Below are 20,623 nucleotides of genomic sequence, written 5' to 3'. Positions count from 1 at the left end.
TAGACCTAACCTCAACCCCACCAAACATTCCTCCTTGCAGACTGCAGACACACTCTCTCCCAGGAACAGCTGTGCCTCCTTCAGGAGGAAGTAGAGTCACCCATTCTCAATGGAGCCATAGAACCAGTTCTGCTCCACCACCTCTACAAGGGAGCATACTCCTTGTATTTTCTCATCCCTAGAAAGGACGGGTCCCTCAGACCCTTACCGAGCCTCAGGCCCCTCCACAAATAAATCCTGTCTCAGCATTTCCAAATTGTGACAATCCATGATGTCATTCCTCTCATGCAGCATGTTGACTTCATGTTTTTCCTCAACCTGAAGGATGCCTACTTCTACATCCCAACCCACCCTGGTTGTGGTAAGTGGTCAGCATTATCCGTTCAAAGTGTTGTCCTTCGGGGTATCCACCACCCTTATAGTATTTACTGAGTGTCTTGCTGTGGTCACCACTCACCTCCAGAGAAACTGCACCCACGTCTTCCCTTACGTGGGTGACTGGCTGATAAAGAGCGCAACCCAACATTAGTGTCTGGCACACACTCTATTAATCATCAAATTGTAGCACGATCTGAGTTTTACCATCAATATAGGCAAAGACCGACCTCCAGCTCCTCCGGATCCAGCCCTTCTTGGGAGCAACTTCAGTCACCTGGAAAGCCTATCCCAGTCCAGCTCACATCCAAGCTTTCCAAATGTTTCTCCTGCTCTTTCAGCCAGATCGCCATCTAATGGTAAGGACAGTCATGCGCCTCCTTGGCCCGATTGCCTCCTGCATTGCCATAGTTCTTCATGTCAGGTGATATAAACCACAGTAAGGCCATGCTCTCCCTAAATCGGGAATAGCACTGTGGTTGGTCAAATGTATCCTAACCTGTCACGCTTTATCCAAACTGTCTTTGCCTATCCCTCTCAGGCCCCATTTTACTCACAAAAAAGGGAGCTTCTTCGGCTAACAATAGAGCCAATGCATTTGGGCATCAGTATTAATAGAGGGAGTCACAATACCTTGTGACTCGAAGACTATTTTTTAAAGAAAAACAAGTTTGACACGTCCAAGTCCAACAATGGATGGCAGGAGTATGTGTAGCATTTGTATATCCAGCACTACAGGCCATTAACATATGCTTACAGGATTAGTAACATTTTATTTACTCCATTTTGAGGGTCATAATGTATTCCCGTCTAGTATCCTCTGACTTAAGATCCCAAAATATCTCAAACAAATTGCGAAGCTGTGGATTTGAATCACAGGTATATTAACAGACTTCATACACTGCATTGTGGTTCTGTTGATGTCCTTCAGATCGTTTGAGTTTGTCTAGGTTGCCATCTTTCTCGATATTTAGAGGAAAAACTCTTGGGCACCAAAATTAAAGTGGCCCCATCAGTGTTTCAGATAGCTAAATAAGTGGCCCATGTTTAGGTTGGGGCAGTTTTGAACTTGTAAAGACATGTTGTGTAAGTGTTTTGTAAGCATGGATTTGTACTTGCAGCAGACAGTGTTTTAAGATCAGAGAATCATCAGTAAAAAGTGACTCAATAATAGCCTGAAAACTAGCCCACACACTAACCTGTCAGACCCACCCTGGAAAAACCTGATTCCTAACTAGACTGGGAGTATTTGGGATAAAAATCAAGGGGCCGCCATTGTAGCAGGATAGGTACCATCCGCCTGTAAGGTGGCTGTCCCGCACCTCTAAATATGATGCGACTGTGGCGGTCGCACCCAGCAATTTAACATTGCGGCGGGTGCTGCTGGCTGCAGCACCCGGCGAATGTTAAATGGCCATGTTGTGCATTTCCCTGTGAAACGTGGCAGGCACCACGCTGTGCCTGCCAACTTGTGCATGGAAATGTAGGAAGTTACAATGGGTACCCCCCCCCCCCAGTGCACAACTAGCTTCCCCAACATAGAGGCGGCCCGCAACGGTCCCCCTGAAGCCAACCTCCGCCAGCCTTTCCATGGCGGTTTAACTGATCGGGAAAGGCTGGCTGTAGCGGGCATTGTAATCGGGCGGGCGGCGCCTGCTAGGCACCGCCACCATATCCCCGGTCTAACGATTGCCTGTGGCGGGCGGTCTTTGCACCCGCCACACTTGCGGTACGATTCCCCCTGCCATTAAGATGGCAGAGTAAATAGGCATTCAGATGGCGGAGGGACCGCTACCGCACGGCTGGCAGTGGCGATCCCTCCGCCATTGTAATCAGCCCCCTAGTTTGAGACAAAGTAATGATTTGTTTGCCACTCTTGATTACGTAGTTTCTCCCCTCATTAGTCCAGGTGTCTGTTTAAGCTTTCTTCATATCAGCAACCTTTCTGAATAAAAGTGATGAACTATGCTTCATAATTGACTCTTGCCCCCCGAATCCGGAATCAAATTCTACTAATAAACTATCATTGGTTCTAAAGGTTGGTATAAAATGTTTACAAGTGGATACCACGTATATCTGTTCTACAAGCGCACTAAGATCAAATGTTCTGTACAACTGGAAGTCACCTGCACTCGAGATCCCATCAACTCTTGCCTGGAATATATGTTCGTCTTCAAATGCGTGATCATAGTTTGCACATTTACATGCTCACATTATTAATACTTTTCCCCCCATAATCTTCGATACCGATACCAGAGCTCCTACTTTTTTACTCTTTACTTAATAATAACGTAGAATTGTATCTAAACTTATATACCTTTCCCTTATCCTTTTGATGTATTTTTTCCATAACTGTGGTGTTATTTTTTTGTTAGTTTTTGCACGTTTCTCAGAGGGGAGTGATGCTGACCGCATCTAGCTGCCAGGTCTAATCTGATGGTTCCTCAAAGACTTTAAGTTTGCCAATTAAGGAGTATATCGCATGGGCCTTGAGGGAACTAAACCACAGCCCACATCATATCTGCCTTAACAATCAGAACTCCTACAGCAGTGTATAGGTCTTTTAAGATGAAAAAAATATCTTATCTAGTTATATGGTACAGTTTGATAATCTTTTTAACAATTATACTTAGCCCAAAAAAGTATATATTTTCTTTTTTAGGCGAATTGAATAACTCCTCTAAAAAAATATTATATTTTTGTGTTTTAAGAGTATTTGCATTGCAGATGTTATGTTATTTATTTGTTGAAGCGCAAACAGCTGCCCCAGCAACGGAGCGTCCCGGCGCTGACCTAACCAGTACCTGAGGGGAGGGGGGAGCCAACAGAGGAATTAGATGACAGAGAAGAGATGGGTCTTGAGTACCTTTCGGAAAGTGATCAGATTCGTTTGGGCACGGATGTGCGGAGGTAGGGAGTTCCATAGCTTAGCTCCTAAGACTTTGAAGGAACGTCCACCCTGTCTACAGAGCTTAGTTCGGGGGACCATCACGAGGTGTTGTCCCAGAGAGCGCAAGTTGCGCTGGGGCGTGTATGGTACCAGGAGTGGGCGCAGGAGTTAGGGGCATTCAGATTTGAGAATTTTAAATGCCATGGTCAAGGTTTTAAATTGGATCCGAGATTCAATTGGCAACCAGTGCAAGTTGCGAATGGTGGCTCTGGCAGAGCACCTGCGTGGGAGACCAACCACTGCTCTGGCGGCCGAGTTCTGGATACGCTGCAGTCTTGCTAGTTCAGCTTTGTTTGCCCCCAAGAGTAAGACATTGGCATAATCCAGCCGGGCAAGAATCATAGCTTGCATGATGAGTTGACGGGTTTTGGAGTCAAAGAATCCAAGTATGGGGTTGAGGCTCCTCATGAGACCCACGCACGTGGCTGCCACTTTCTTTGTGTGGGACTGAAAGTTAAGTGAGGGGTCAAGCCAGACACCTAGGTTTTTGACTACTTCTTTTGGCACGGGGGTGGGGCCAAGCACAGAGGGCCACCAATGATGGTTCCAAAGGGTGGGATTTTTTCCCAGGAGGAGGACCTCTGTTTTCCCGGCGTTTAGCTGCAGGCAGTTGAGTGTCATCCACTGTGCGACTGCTGCGAGGCCATCTCTGAATTTGGTTGCCGAAGGTGAAGGACCTTCTGAGAGTGTGATGACCAGCTGTGTGTCGTCAGCGTATGACACCAGCGTAAGGTCCCACTCTTTTGCTACCACTGCGAGCGGCTGAACGTATAGATTAAATAGGGATGGGCTAAGCGCCGACCCCTGGGGGACCCCTTGCCCGATGGAGTGGGGTTGAGAGATGTAAGGGGGGGCTGAAACTTGAAAGGACCTGTCTTTTAAGAAGGACTGGAACCATTCAAGGGCTAATTCGCCAATCCCAATGGCCTCAAGTCGTTTCAGCAAGATGTTGTGTGATACCGTGTCAAAGGCCGCGCTGAGATCCAACAGGATCAGCGCAGCACTTTGACCGGGCGTCTAGGATACCTCGAAGGTGCTCCGTAGTGGTCAGCAGAGCCGACTCAGTGCTGTGACCTGGCCTGAAGCCGTTTTGGGAAGGGTCCAGGACATGGTTTTGCTGCATGTGATGGGAAAGTATTTTGTTGACATGAGCTTCAGCCAGTTTTGACGTCCAGGGGAGCAGGGAAATAGGTCGGAAATTTTCTGGTTTATTGGGGTCCAATGTGGGTTTTTTAATGATGGGTGAAACCCAAGCAGATTTCCAACAGGTGGGGACCACCGCTGAGGAAAAGGAGAGATTGAGTAGTTTGGCAAGCGGGGGGAGAAAGAAGTCAAGTGATTCCAAGAATTTGGACGGTCGCATGGGATCTGCTGGGGAACCAGACTTGACCTGTCTACATAGTTTAGCGAGGTCGTCGAGGGATATGTCGGGTATTCTTAGCAGTTTTGATGTCTCTGCCGTCGAGTGGGGGGTGTTAGTGGGCGTAGCATCGTCATGTGGAAAGGACGCGTAGATCTTCCTCACCTTTTCAGTAAAAAAGGTGGCAAGGTCCTCACATTGTTTCAGGGAGGTGATGCAGGAGCCTGGATTGGGGGTTTTCTGGAGGTTTTGGACTAAGTTGAAGATGGTTTTAGTAGGGTTGGAGCTGCGTTCGATTTCCTTTGCGTAGAAGGAGGCTCGAGTAGTGCGAATCGCCTTGTGGTAGGTGCGAAGTTTAGATAGGTAGAGGGTTTTGTTGGTGTCTAAGTATTCTTTCCTCCACTCGCGTTCGGCTTTTTTGCACTCTTTCCGTAAGATTTTGAGTGAGTCATTGTACCATGGGTTGGAGGGGGAACTGCGTGTTTTAGTCCATTTGGGCGGAATTAAGGCATCAAGCCCTGTGACTATCCATTCGTGGAAGGCGGCGTAAACTGTATTAACATCCCTATTCTCATCGGGGAGGTGGAATTCGCCTAGGTGGTTGATGAGGTCTCCGGAGATAAGTTTGTGCCATGGTCGTTTGTGGCTGGAGTTGGCCATAGCTTTGGGGGGCGTTTTTTTTGCCATAATAGTTAATTTAACAAGGAAGTGATCAGTCCAGCCCATGGGTTCAGGGGGATCAGCCGTGACCGTTTGCCTGATAGGTCTTGTTTAAACGAACGTTTGCTACTTTACAATCAGAGATTGAATAAAAACCGGACAAGTCGTCGTGAGAGGCATTAATCGTGTCAAAGTCTCTTTTTTTTCTTATTAAAATTTGGATGTACAAAAGGTATTTTGCGCACCGGGTGCACGAAGACAATGCGTAAGTAGTTGACCTCGTACCTTCTTCTGCTTTCACAGACTGTGTTATGGGCGTGCAAATATTTCACAGATTTGCAGTTGCAGTGGGGAATAGAATATCTTTTTGTTGTTATGTTTTTTTGTGCCAAGCAATAATAAAGTGGCCTTGTCTGTAAGCTGCTGCACCGAGTCTGAGGTTCACAGGTGCTGGATTTAATTGGCACTTGTGTGTGCTGAGCCCTGGCGTCTGCCGCCGCCGCGCTGACAGTCCTGATCCCCCTCTGATGCATTATTTACTTTCCATGATTTATGGATCACCTGGCTGGGGACTGTATCCATGTCCTGCTGTGTTCCCCAGGGCTGCAAACTCGCTGCAAAGTACATGGCGAGAAGGTGTTGGGAGTTGGTTAGCACCAGCAGACTAACAGTAGGCACGGCACGTTCGACCCTCGAGACAAGGGTAGGGTAGAAACAGGGTCAACAAATGCGTCGGTACTGACTCTTTCTAAGTGATAGGAATCTGAAGTTACCAGCAAAGAGACGTTCCGCTATGGCAAACCCTTATTTGGAGACCTGACCAGCCTTAAAGGGTTCAGTGAAGAGTCCGGATATCCGGCCCCACTGCCCTCCGAAGCGTACGACCTAAGCAAACTGTTCAGCTTGGCAATCAGCATCTTTACCATCCTAAAGGTTGTGCTACAATGGATTCTGCACTTCCTGGCCTTCCAGACTGTATCCTAAGCTTGCTTTCACCTTGGCTGCACCGTAAACATATGTTCCTGAAAATGATGACGTTTACGTGTGATTGGGGTATCAGCTATTACCTCTGCCTTGCCTTGCCTTTTTTAATTGAATATTTTAATTCATGCCAGAGAGGACTAATACAGATTATCAGAGAAGCAGGGATCCTCACCGTACCCACTTTATCCACAATAACAGATAACAAAGGCAACATGAACTCGAGACCCACATATAAGCAGCTCAATCAAAGAGCCCCGGATGGTGTACATCACTCGAGGATAGCACTAGAATGCCTCGCCTTCCTTCCTGGTCTCGAGATTCTTGCAGGCAGTGGCAGCAGCAGAATATAAACTGGGCTGTAACAGCAGCAGTCCGAGCTGCAGGAAAGTACTGGCCTTGAAGCCCAATGCTGACGGTCAAGTCAAGTCAAGTCAGGATATTTATATAGCGCGCTACATACCCGGAGGGTCTCAAGGCGCTTGAAGAAGGGTGGGGAATTATTTGTCGAATATCCAGGTTTTAAGTTGCCCTCTGAATGCTAGATGGTTCTGAGTGAGACGAAGGTGAGTGGGGAGTGAGTTCCAGGTTTTAGCTGCGAGGTAGGAAAAGGATCTACCTCCCATGGTGTTTTTATTGATGTGAGGTACGGTAGCAAGGGCTTGGTTGGAGGATCGTAGCTGACGGGAGGGGGTGTAAAAGGAAAGACGTGTGTTGAGGCATTCGGGTCCAATTTCATAAAGTGCTTTGTGTGCGTGGGTTAGGAGTCGGAACGTAATTCTCCTATTGACGGGGAGCCAGTGGAGGTTTTTCAGGTGACTAGAGATGTGGTCTTTACGCGGGATGTCTAGTATGAGTCTGGCTGATGCGTTCTGGATGCGTTGGAGTTTATTCTGGAGTTTTGCGGTGATACCTGCGTATAGGGTGTTTCCCTAGTCCAGGCGGCTTGTAAAAAGTGCATGGGTGACCGTTTTTCTTGTTTCGGTGGGGATCCAGCGAAATGTTTTTTTGAGCATGCGAAGAATGTTGTAGCAGGATGATGAAACGGCGTTTACTTGTCTGTTCATAGAGAGTGAGGAGTCCAGGATGACGCCCAGGTTCCGTGCGTGGTTCGTCGGGATGGGTGCTTTTCCATGGGCCTCTGGCCACCAAGAGTCGTCCCAGGCAGAGGAGGAGGTACCTAAGATAAGGACTTCTGTTTTGTCTGAGTTAAGTTTCAGACGGCTGTGTTTCATCCACTCGGCCGCTGAACCGTGTGAGTCCACAATTTGGTGTTTAGCCTCTGCCTCCTGCAAATGGTGCCACCATTTTGAGGAATGCCAGCAAGTGGGACCAAGATGTGGAGAGAGCTGGTCCCCATTGGTACCTTGCTGAGGCGAACTCATAAACGGCAGTGGACAGAGAAAACTAAGGAATCCCCCACCTTGTTTGTGGCGAATGAGGGCTAAGGCAGCCTTAGTGGAGACCGCACAGAAGAGCAATCTAAAAGAAGAACCTGCTCTGAACTTTTAAAAAGCAATAACCAGAAGTTTAAACCACATCTCAAGGAGCTCCAAAGAGGGAGAACAGAAGCAAAAATACAGAGCCCATAAGAGTAATCAGAGGCAAGAGGAGAAAGCATCTCCTGGACCTTGGGCTGAATACAAAGCATGCTTTATAAATCAAATGGAGGAAACAATTGAATAGATTAAAGCGTTGGAGACAAAAAAACTATGGCTGCCCTGAGCAACCAGAACCTGTTAAGTGAAAAAAATAAAATTGTTACAGAATAAATTGCGCGAATTAGACACATCTTTGACCTGCCACCCGGCTCACTGACCCCGACTCCATGGCACCAGGATCACTGCGCACATACTGTTTATCAGCACTCCAGCTGCTGCATATAAATGACACAGCCTGGAAACGCATCAAATAAACAAAGTTGTGCTTCCAGACCATCTTAATTTACAAGTAGCTGCAGAGTCATTTGTGCCCTTCTAGTTATGTAGCCATAGACCCCAGGGGCGCACCCAACAGTTTGAAGACCTCTGATTTAGACCTTCATGCTAATTCAAGAAATGAAAATCCAGAAGATGAATTCTACATGTGAGGGCTTTATAACTAGGGTTATAGATATATGGCTAAAATAGGGGTGTGCTTTTTCTTGCGAAGAAGAATAGTTATAGAGTGTGTTGTTACCTGTGAAAGGGTGTCCATGTCTAACCACAGGTAAGCGGAAGCACCCTGCAGCTATTCACTGCCAGCATTTTAATGGTGTTGAAGGCAAATGGTTTTTCCATCATTTGATGCAGATTTGCTGCATCAATACAGCATTTTAGAGGACTAGTAACATCTGCAAAAACAATCAAATGAGTGATAACTGGTCGCTGCTCCTTTGTTAAGTCTTCTATGAGCTAATACCTTTGGATTTTATTAAAACTGTATCTATAATCGGCCTGCCCTCTTACATCAATTGTTTTTATATTGTGTCATTCACGTTTTTCTTCAACCAACTACAGAATGGGCCAGTAGGTCAGCCCACTTCATCCATTGGTTAAAGTGGCTGCATTTTCCCTTGCACTAGCACCACATCCACACACAAAGTAATTCCCTTCACTGCCATGGAGTAGCAGAGCTGTGTGTACTTTCTGATATCAAATCAAATGATGCTTTTAGCCAGTGTTTTTTTCCGATTGACGAGACCCCAGCAGCTTCCCAAATAAAAAAAGCATTGAAAAAGACAACATTTGTCAGCCAATGTAAGACTTGATTTTGCCAATGCTTTTTTTTATATGTGCAGTGCTCTTCGTGCCATTCAAGACCCTCTTATTTACTGTAGAGAATGTTGGACAGATAAAATAAACCTCAACTAAAAAAGACACGGAAGGTTTAAGCACCTTCTCGGCCTAAAGTTTGCCCCTAAACTGTTGTTTAGCAGTTAGAAGCGAAGACTGGTATACATCTGGGTGTGGCTTCATAAGCATGTTTCTTTCCTTACCTCAATTCTTCTTAGTTATTCAGCGACAGCAAGCAGCTGCAGGAAGTTTTATTGAAGATATACACGTAAGAATGTACTTATACCAGCATTTCTCGGTCCGGCAGCAACTGCCTTACTAAGAATGGCCTAGTTCAACATTCATCAGGCTACCTGATGCCACATTACCAGGATGCAACCGTCTAAGCCATGGTTCTTTACAAAGGGGAATGCGTCAGTGGTTCAGAGGGTCAAAAAGGACCTGCAACAAATATACCTTATTCTGCCTGACTTTATCTCTGATTTGTAATGTCCCTCTAGAAGTTAGCAGCGAAGAGCTCACTAAATTTGAGACTGTATGGAGGGTTTTAGCAACTTCACAGTCATCTTACCACCCAAGCTGGGAATAGGGACTCCCTACACAAAAAGCGATCCGCTGGCTTGTAAATGGTTGTTGGAGATGAGTTAGAGAGGTGATGTCCAGTCCAGAGGCGGCAGGGACTCCCATTTGTTGGTGGCACCCATAGTTCTTTAAGGCTCAGGTACGAGCGATGGGGATACACAGGAAGTCTGAAGTAGTTCAGGCAGCGCCAAGGGACCGAGACGGGGCCGTGGAGGGCCCCTTTTTTGCCAGAGCCCCATTCCTGCCCACAACGGCGTCACGGACCCAAGCCCATATTACCAGTCTGCAGGGCAGGGCAGTGCAGGCTCACTGATATGTGCAGTTATCCAGTGTCTCAGGCATGTCTTAAACCCTCCTGGGATGCACTCCGTTTGGATGCTTGGGTTTGGTGCAGGTAAGTCCGGCAGAGGTTGTAGTCGCTTTGCCTCAGACCCTTTGGTAGTTTAACCCACCTTGTCTCAGATCCAGAGCTCTTGGGACTGTCAGGAAGAGCACATCTAAGAAAAAAGCGAATATAACAATGTACCTGTGTAACAGTTTTAACACTCTGAGCTAACCAGATCTGTAATTAGTCTCCTTATGTTTTTTTCGCAGCAAACTACCTAGCTGGGCTAGAGCAGTTGTTCCAAAAATATTTTATGTGACGGAGAAGGCCTGGAATTATTACCCATATACAATCACAGGTAAGCACAATTAAAATCATTTAACCACTTTCATTGGCCACTTTGGCTTGTTGTCATCAATAAAGTAAGGAATCGCAAAAGCTCCCAAGTGCACTATGGATGGCAGCTGCTTTTGATGGTGCCACACCCGTTGGTATGAATATAGAATCCAAAGCAAGCAGCAGAAATGAGGACGGAGGGTGAGTTTCAAGAGATGAATACACTGAGTCATTTGTGATGGTCAAGGAGGTGTATCAAGAGGCGTCACCCATGTGGGGAGGTCATAGACTGCTCGAGCCCCATTTCTGAGGCATCGACTTTACTTGCCGACTTGTCACCTATTGCTTTCTGTATGAAGTAGCTAGACATCCCAGTGCTACACAACAAGGGCACAGAACCCCAAAAGAACAAACATGGTCATAGCTTATCATTTATATGCTCAGCATTATAAGAGTTCTGTATTTCTGGAAGAAGCCCCTTGTTTCAGCACCCACTTCCCCTACAATAAATAGTTGTTAACGAACTGTACACACTGTGTCGACGAGTGACGGCAGGGATCTCAGTGCATCCATGTTTAAACCATTTGCACTGCCTTTTTATTATCTGTTCTGTACTCTCCTCCTCTGCACCATACTCTGGAATGGACAGTATTACAGATACAACCACTTACGAGCTCCAGAAATACCCAGACTTAGGCCTTCATTCGAGGTTGTGAGGAAATAGTGGAATCAGATGCAACACTGTTTGTACCCAAGCCCTGTATACCGAGATGTGTTGTAATTTCTCACTCCTGAGAATAGTCACTCTGCAGATTTCCCCAGGTAAAACCGAGGGAAAGGGGAGAAGAGACAGCATAAATAAATATTGAGTGTTGTAACAGACGTAACACTGTACGGGCCTTAGCCACAGACAAAACAACAGGCATGGCTGGCCTTCCCTCTGACTATTACAAAGCTTATTCACATGCAGTAACACCACACCTACAGCTGTTGTACAACGCAGCACTCAACACGGGCTCTCTTCCTCCCTCAATGCAGGAGGCGCTACTTGTCTCCTGCCCAAACTGGATAAAGACCCATCTGAACCCGAATCGTACAGTCGGTTGGCTTTTCTAAACACGGACTACTTAAAAACATTTGGCTAAGGTGCTAGCTCATCGATTGGCCCCACTGGTGCCAGTGCTGGTGGGTTCAGACCACAATGGCTTTGTCCCAGTCCAAAATACGTAGCTGAATCTCAGTCGTTTCTTCAGGGTCTCCACCTACTGCCCCTAGCTTTGGCTACATCCGAGATGCTTGGTCCTAGACCTGGAAAAGGCATTTGATTATTTGGATTGGGCCTACCTCTTTGCGATTCTTATCAAATTTAGAATCACGGGCCGATGCCTCCGCCTGGTCCGGCTATTGTACACGCAGCTGACAGCTAGAGTGAAGACAGGCTGCTACATCTCTGAACCCATACAGATTGGCCGTAGCACCCAGGCAGGGATGCTCCCTATCCGCACTGCTATTTGCTCTTGCAGTAGAACCACTAGCAACAATACTCCGAGAGCAGGGCAAGGATTGGAGTATCAGCTGGGTGACGGCATACACGCAGTGTCCCTATATGCGGACAATATTCTGGTCTACCTTAAAGAGGTGCACTCTCTTCCGTCTGCAGTAACCCGCACATTCATGACATTTGCCGCCCTATCTGGGCTGCGGGTCAATAGGACCAAATCCTGCCTATACCCTTCTAGTCATGGAAACACAGACCTGGCACTCTGCTTTAATGAAGCGCACATTACCTGGCACCCTGACACGTTCCACTATCTAGGAATCCGTGTCCATGATCAGCAGGAAGACCTACTGGTGGGTAATCTAGGGAGAGCGATTACTGCCCTGCGCTCGCTCATGTGTTTCTTGCGCACACTACCATTGTCAGTTGCGGGCCGGATTGCCCTATTGAAGATGGTGGTGTTTTCCAGGTTGCAGTATTATTTTACCAACCTTCCCACCTATGTGATGCCAGGTCATTTCAGGAGATTCAAATCTGTGATGAGAGAGTTCATCTGGAATGAATCCCGTTGTTGGTAGCTCTTGCAAAACTTTACCTCCCAACAGATAAAGGCTGCCTTGCGGTTCCTAATATGGAACAATTTTACCTGGCATCGCAACTCCGGTAGGTGGCGAAGTGGATGACATCGCTACAACTATTAGATACTGTCACGAAGGACCCACCTCGTTCCCTTGCAGACTTGCTCCTCATATTCCACCCATGTGCCAGGTGTAAACAACCTGAGCAACTACTTAAGGTTGCACACAAAGCTTATTGTAGAAGTCTGTATATTACGCACACAACAACTCCGTATACTCCAGCTCTACCACTTTTGGCCACACCTCGTAGAGGCGGTGCAGTCAACACTGCGGAACTAGCGACCTGGCTAACCCCTGTAGTACAAACGCTGGGAGATATTTAACAGGAGGGTGCTTCTACTATATGAGGAGCTGGCGGATATGAACGACCTATCGCCGGGTCAGTTTTTACAATACCACTCTCTCCTAGCTACCCTGAGAGGTAAATGGGATGACATTAGGGCGGAACAGCCCACACACCTCACCATAAAAACTTTCATGTTATGGGCAGGGAAAAGCACCTTACCAGATGGTTTGCAGAATCGCTGTGTCTCCACTCAGCGATATCGATGACACCCGGTAGGCAGAAGTGAGAGACAGACAGGGGGTGCTCTTTTGCAGATAAGGTGTGGACAGAGGTACTGAATAGTCCCATATACATCGCACGCAGTTCGCGCTTTAGGCTCATCCACCATTATTTACTCAAGTGTGCCTACCTCACTGCAGCAAAAATTAACAAGTTCTTTATTTTCCTTTACTTTGTGGACTTATAGAGCGCAAACAAATCATTCCCAAGGGGATCTCTCAGCGCTATAGGAGAAGGTAAAATTGGGTCCATACATCTAAAACAGCCATGTCTTTAGAAGTTTCTTGAAGCTACTTAGCTCACTGCAAGACTGCTCTACCGCCGTTCCTTACCCTCTGTATCTTCGGAATGCACAAAAGGTTGGCATTGCTAAGTCTTAATTTCCTAGCCGGTTGATACCGCCTGAGTTTATTACTGAGATAGACGGGCCTTTCCCCTGTAGTGATTTAAAAACCACACAAAGCATCTTAAAGATAGCTTGTTTCCTCACCGGGAGCCAATGTAGCTGGTTCAGCAAAGGGGCCGACGGGTGCATGCCGGCTTGTTGAGGGCCAGGCGGGCTGCAGTGTTCTGCACTACCTGCAGCCGTGATAGTAGATACTCTCTGGCACCCACCAGCAGCGAATTACCATAATCCAGCCGACTCACTAGGAGTGACTGGACAAGGGTTTTCCTTGCTGATAAAGGGATCCAGAGAAAGATTTTCCTGAGCATCCTCATTGTGCCAAAACACATGCCTGAACTGTCTTGACCTGCTCCTCCATAGATAGTTTATCATCTATCCTGATGCCCAAATTCTTAGCCCAATTCCTGGGTGCAGGGGCTTCCCCCAACTCAGGCGGCCACCACTCCGGGGACCAGATTCCCTCGGCCTTCCCAAATAGCAGAATTTCAGTTTTTGAGGAATTGAGCTGTAAAAAATTCCTCTTCATCCAGATGGCGATGCTGGACATGCAGCTTCTGAATTTCCGCTGTGTTGACATAATGTCTTCCCCAATGTGAATAATTAGCTGCATGTCACCTGCATATGAAATGGTCTCAAAGCCATGGCCTCTGATGATATCCGCCAGGTGTGTCACGTATGCATTAAACAGGGTGGGACTCAGCACAGAACCCTGCGGAACGCCCCCGTCCACCCCTGTGGTCTGCGATACAAATGAGCTCAACTCGCTGCGCTGGGTACAGCCCTATAGAAAGCTCTGAATCCACTCTAGAGCCCTGCCCTTCACCCCAATCAACCTCAGTCTGTCTAGCAACATCCAATGTGAAATAGTATCAAATGCTGCTGACAGATCAAGGAGGACTAGTATTACTAGGGTCCCTCTATCTAATGTCATCCTGATGGTATCTGTCATTTCTAACAGTGAGGCCTCAGTGCTATGTAATGCACGGAATCCGGACTGCGAACGATCCAGGAGGAGGTTTTGTTCCAGATAGCAGGATAGCTGTTGGTTCACCAGGGTTTCCAGAACCTTTGAACAACAGAGGAGAAGCGAGATTGGCCTGTAGTTCTGCAACTCAAGCGGGTCCACTGACGCCTTCTTTAGGAGTGGCATGACCCACGCGCTTTTTAATTTATTCGCAAATATAGCTGTCTTCAAAGAGATGTTATATATTGTAGAAAGTGTATCTGCTAAGACCGGGCTAAGTATTGACATAACCGCCGGTGGTACAGGATCCGACGGCGTTGCCGATTTTACGCGGTTTCATAGGGAGCTTACTTACTCTCCGGTTATATTGGCGAAAGAGTCCAGCCCACAGGAAGAGACCTCTTCTATAGTATCTTCTAAGTTCTATAGGAGGAGAGATGTGTTGTGCCCCAGGTTTCAGAAACCAGACGCTGACGTGCTACACATGTTGTGGGCCTGCTCATCTTTACATACTTAATGGCACCAAGTTTGTGCCGCCCTGACAGCGTCTACGGACGTACACTGGAGGAGTGCATATTGCACCTTTACGGTACAGGTCCCCTCCTGCTTCCTTGATTTAGGCATGCTGACTGCTAAGCATATGATTACAAAAAAATAGAGGAAACCTGATCCTCTTGTATTGTTAGCGTGAAATCAATCACCATTAGCGTGGGCCAGGACGAAGGGCAAATCACATCGAACCGAAGACATCTGAGGCCTTCGATAAGAACCTATCGCAACACACTGGGAGGCCATAGTACAAGAGTTTCAGTGGTTGCTGACAGATAACATGGGGGCCCCCACCCAGCCTTCCCCGGCGTTCCTGATGGCCAAGGTGGGGAGTCCCAGGCCGAATAGCCATCTCACTCAACAAGTGGCCCATGCTGCTTACCCCTCTCCTGCACTCTTTATAGACACGCCTTGTATATCTATGTAATGGGTAGGGACAGTACCATAAATGGGCTGCTACTGTCTGGTACGGAGTACTGGGACTTTTTATTTTGAGAGGTAGAGTACCTGCACTTTTTAAGAAAAACGTAATGCATTTAGTTGGAGTGTACCTGCACTTCTCAGAAAAAAGCAGGTACTTTGTCACAGAGTGCATGCACTTCTATTTTTCCATTGTAAGCACTGGGTAGGGGAGCTGTACCAATGCATGACTTGTGGAAGCAACTCACCTCACCATGCACCCAGTACGGATTCATATAACAAGAGCACTGCATTGGGTCGACTGCAAACCACTAAACATAATTACAGTGCACCCCACACCCCTAAGATGCACATTTCCTGGAACACGCCTGTCAACAGTTGCTTATGCACACCATGCTGCACATAACACCTACTCAGCTGATATAGTATCTAGAAACTAGGGGGGATTGCGCGCCATAGATATATCATAATTAGGCTTTCCTGTTTTCAGTTTCTATTTTTGGTAAATTCTGTTGGGGTTTTTTCAGTTTTTTCAATACCTTAAAAACAGTGGTTATTAGTGGATACACATTTTCGCGCCATTCAAAACAGCAGAACAGTGTTTTTCCGGTGTTTAAGGAATGTTTTGCTTTTAATTATTGCTTGCTTTCTGCACTGATAGTGCATGTATATACATAACATGTGTACAGGGTATATGACTCTGAATGCATTTTTATAAATCGAACATATTGCAGTACACCATACAATACTTCTTTAGTGAGTCTTTGGTCATGCACGCTCGCTCTTTCCTTCCTTTGTAAACTTTTATCTGTGAAAAGGCCCTCTCAACACTGGCACTTGAGACTGGCAACGCCAAAACAGCCAGTACAACATTTGCTAACTCTGGCCAATGACATAGCTTTCCATGCCAATACTGGTGCACCTGACGATTGTGATTGTATAGGACATGTTTTGAAACATATGCGTTGAATTGGGCACATATGCCCTCAGTTTTTTAAGCAATCAAAAATGAAGCAGTACTTTTCAAAGTCTGGAGAAAATTCAGAAGGGATCTAAAACCTGTGCAGAGTACCTCAGTGAGGCCTCATTAATTTCAAATGCCATGGTTGTTGAAGAGACATTTCTATTCATCATTTCAAGCCATTTCCCATAGACTGTAAAATAACATTTCTTGAATTGCTCCTCAGCATTTCTTTGCTTACCAAGTGGCATGAATTCTAACATGGAGCATGTTGCAGTACTAAAGTCACTAAAAGTGTCGCCCAGCCTAGTCTCAGGGAGATGTTTCATATCTACACCAATTACGCTGAACACTTGGTGGACAGGGGTGTTTTCAGACTCTAGTATTTTCATTAAGTCCACTACAACAGTCATGTTTTCCTGTAAAAACCTAAGCATGCAATAGACTGTACTTTTTTCACATCACTATCAATATGTGACCAAAGATCACATTTCTTGCCTTTGGCAACATCGCTAAGCAAAAATTCTGTAACGGTTGCCACATGGATAATATGGCATTCACGGCCTGTAGGACTGAGAACCACCGGCTAAATGACACAGTTAGGATAACTCTTTCTTTGATGCCACACAAAGCACACAATGAAAAATATTTGCATTTTAGTTCCCATGCATAACCAAACAGTGTACCCGAATAGACTACAAAGTCAATAGCATTTTTTATTAACCCTGAAGATTGTAAAGATGCTTTTAACATACCATCTAGCAAGTGACAAGGATCTCTTACAGGAAGCACTTCAGCTCAGGTAGCTATTTTGACAGATCATCATACAAATTTTTCATATACGTAGCTCAACTACTGCAAATATAAACAATATCACTCCAACCTTTATTGAACTTGGTGGGACCTTTTTCCAGCAACATTCCAAGTGACACTGCGTTCCATGTTTACCAACGTCTGGTGTCATGTTTTCACCACTATCTCAGATGCTTGGTGACAACATTCTTTCCATATATACTTGTCACTACACTTTGCATTGAAAGTTTAAAGCCTGGGGTATTTGTCAATTCACCTACAATCAATACTGACTCGCTAAAAAGGTGGCTGATGTATCAACGGATTTCGCCTATTCTTGGTCTGGGGGTAAATGTGATGGTACATATTGGGAAGGATTATTATAATACCAGCTACTTTACTTATCAGTGAAATCAAATGTAGCCAAAATATCAAATATGATTTTGATATTTCCTGATTCTCTACAGCTTTTTAAAATAACTAAATAGGACCTAAAACATGCTTCGAAACACTGCAATATTGTAGTAACATCCCTTCACAACAAAACTCAAGCAGCTTAATGTTATCCCATTTTTATCTTGCTGCTGCCTTGTATAACAAAGTTGCATTGTATTGGCCCCTTCAGGAAGAAATATAAATGACTCTTTCACTCATGTTTTCCTTTCTTTGAATGGCACTTAGTTTGTGGTCGAGAAGGTGTTTTTTCAGTGTTTATATGTTTACACCGGTGATGGCTATTTACCTTTGGATGGGGTTTAAACCTAAAACCAGACAGCCTACCCATAATATGTTCTGAAGGGAAGTAATTGACAAATGCTCAGAAATTGTTGTTGTTTATGTTGAGACCTGTTGTAACAGTCATCTGTTTAAGGATCTCAATAAGTGCAAAAAACCAAGCTGGACTTAATGATAGACATTGAAGGCCTGCTGGAATGCCACAATATAAGTACAGCTGTGGCGCCTATAAGACATGTATGTAACAAATCTTCAAAATGGCATAACGCTGCTACCTTCCGGTAATGCTGTGGGAAAAATGATTGCATAATTGTTTGTAATTGCAACAAAATTCAAAACTCAATAAACAGATGTTTAAAATAAAAACAGACATAACACTATATGCCACATTCTGACTTTTGTAACTAGATATCGAGCTTTCATATCACCTGAAAGAAATTGCACTATGCAGTAACGACATTATCTCAATTTACAATGTATGCCGTAACTGCTTTAAGTTAGATGGAGGAAAGTTCTTGGATTTCAATCTAAGCTTATCAGTCCAATTCTTAAAATCATTTTAAACTGTCCTGACAATTATATTCAAACTTTCTTTTTAATCAGTCTAGCTTAGAGACAGACTGCTTTACCTAGCCAGCCTCTTGGAATTAAAAAAAGAATAAATAAAAAATATGTACACATGTTTATACATATATAGAGAATCTTTGGGTTAGCCCTCCACACCTCTGTCCAGATGTCATTCACATTTTGCTTCTACCCACCACAGCATACAGCATGGGGCAGTTAGTCATCCACGTCCGCCATTGGCTCTCTTGAACTGTGAGTGGCACCATATTCTTGATCAGTTGTGCACATCCGCCAAAAAGAACTGCAGTACTGGACTGGTGGTTGATACTCTACCCCGAAAATGTATTTTTCTCTTTCCATTGTTTATCCCTTTTTAATTTCTTTTAGGCATCCTTGTAAGTTTAAAATAGATTTTTCAGTTTTTCTTTGGCTCAATAAGAATCATTTTTTCCTATGATGTGCATTAAAAGAAAAATGGCATGTCTCCTTGACTTAAGGGGTGGGGGGCAAGCTGACTGCAGCCCAATTTGACCGCTCTTGAGAGCTCCCGAGATCGTTTCTCTGGGTCACTTCCTGCGGCATGCCAACACTGTCCTGAGCCTAACAGAGCCTTGGTGATGGAAATGGAGATGGCATGGGGTTATCGCTGAGATTTCGACCACAATTGGATTGCCATTATGCAGTACAGTGCAGCAGGCCGAACCTGCAACACAGCTGCATTTGTGTCCATCCCATTTGGTGGGTTAGAACGTAGAGGGCAGTCACACGTTTCTCCTTTGGTGAAACTTCCTACGGACATCCATGGCGGCCACTTTGGTTGGGAATGCCGGCATATTGGTGGTCCAATGTAGTGTTGGATTTTGCATCCTGACGAGGAAGGGAAGGGCCAACTCGGAAACAGGAGGTAAAGCGCTAGTCCTTTTTAGCAGCTCAAGTTTGAGGTGAGTGCTGCTTTCCATGAATGCTTTTATAGTAGGATCCTATGTTTTCCTATTTTCAGTGTGTTAAGTTGTTGGACTCCTGTAGGTGGACTTAGTTCAGTGGATGAGTTTTGCCTAATCCTTCGGCCTGGTTGGTCAGGGGTGTTTGGTTTTGGAACCGGAAGAGGTTCATACCACTAGATTTACATTTTGATCTCAATTCTGGTGGCCACCTCCTAGATCTCTGCCATTGATTCTGGTTAAGGATATTATTCTACAGGAGTGGAAGGATATGGAGAAAACTGGTGTTACTCACTTCATAACTAGGATGTATCATGTGAAGGACCCTAATCTGGCCCCATCTGTGGCAGTTGATCCAATGCTTCCCAACTATTTAATGAAGATTCTGCTCCATCTAATATCAGAAAGGTAGGTTGGTTTCTGTGTATTGCCAATCTATTAGGTCTCAACCTGTGTATACATTTTTCTACCAATTCCTCAGACGCTGTCCTGAAGGGCAAATATTGTGCAGAGATCCTAACCAGGATGGAACACAGATACAATTAGAGGCAGATGCTTTTTTCAACACTCCTAGAGCCACAGCCGTTTTCTCAGGTCTTAATGCAAGACGCCGTATGTGGACCCAGGTTTGGAAGGCGGAGGATTTTCAGAAGGGGGCAGTTCTGCATCTTTCCTTTCTTGGCTAGTCACAGTTTTGATCTCAATTAGAGGATCTCCATCCCAAATCTTGAAAGTATAGGAAGTATGGATTAACCTTTGCTTCAGGTAGTGAAGGTTATGCCTCCTCGCAATCTTCCTCCAAATCGAATGTTTATTTTCATCAACACCATCAATCCTTGCAGAATTCTTCCAGAGGTGGAGTAACCCGCTAAAGCTTCTTCGAATTCCTCAGCTAAACATTATTGCTCCTGGCAAATACTGTTTTCTGGCTTTAGACCTCTTTTCTCAAGTAGGGAGAAGTCTCAAATTATTTTTGGACAAGTGGAATCTAGTTGTGTCAGATGTCTAGGCCTTAAACATCATTTAAGAGTATTACAGGATTACATTTTCTACGTTGCCTCCAGATTCTGGTCTGTTTCTGACTTTTTGTCTCTGCTCAGCAGGAGCCTGTAATATCAGTAATTCAGGCCCTCCTGGACAAGCGTGCCACTGTTTCTGCTTGCAAGGAAAAGGAGTTAACTGCCATGTCTTTTTGGTCCCGAAGATGGGAGAAGGGTTTTGCTTCGTCATCAGTCTAAAGAAGC

General features: G+C 45.4%; 1 protein-coding gene across 1 annotated transcript in view; it reads left to right on the top strand.

Annotated features, from left to right (window-relative positions):
* PITPNC1 (phosphatidylinositol transfer protein cytoplasmic 1) overlaps positions 1-20,623 on the top strand; it is a 1,164,518-nt gene that overhangs the window by 637,072 nt on the left and 506,823 nt on the right. The window contains exon 3 of the mRNA XM_086930932.1: positions 10,277-10,365. Within this exon, the coding sequence (XP_086787058.1) occupies positions 10,277-10,365 (89 nt within the window). The remainder of the gene's footprint in view (positions 1-10,276; positions 10,366-20,623) is intronic.

Source organism: Lissotriton vulgaris, chromosome 7, assembly GCF_964263255.1.
Source record: "Lissotriton vulgaris chromosome 7, aLisVul1.2, whole genome shotgun sequence".
NCBI classification, from domain to species: domain Eukaryota; kingdom Metazoa; phylum Chordata; class Amphibia; order Caudata; family Salamandridae; genus Lissotriton; species Lissotriton vulgaris.
The sequence above is the reverse complement of the archived record's forward strand: the minus strand, read 5'-3'. Positions and strand labels throughout refer to the sequence as shown.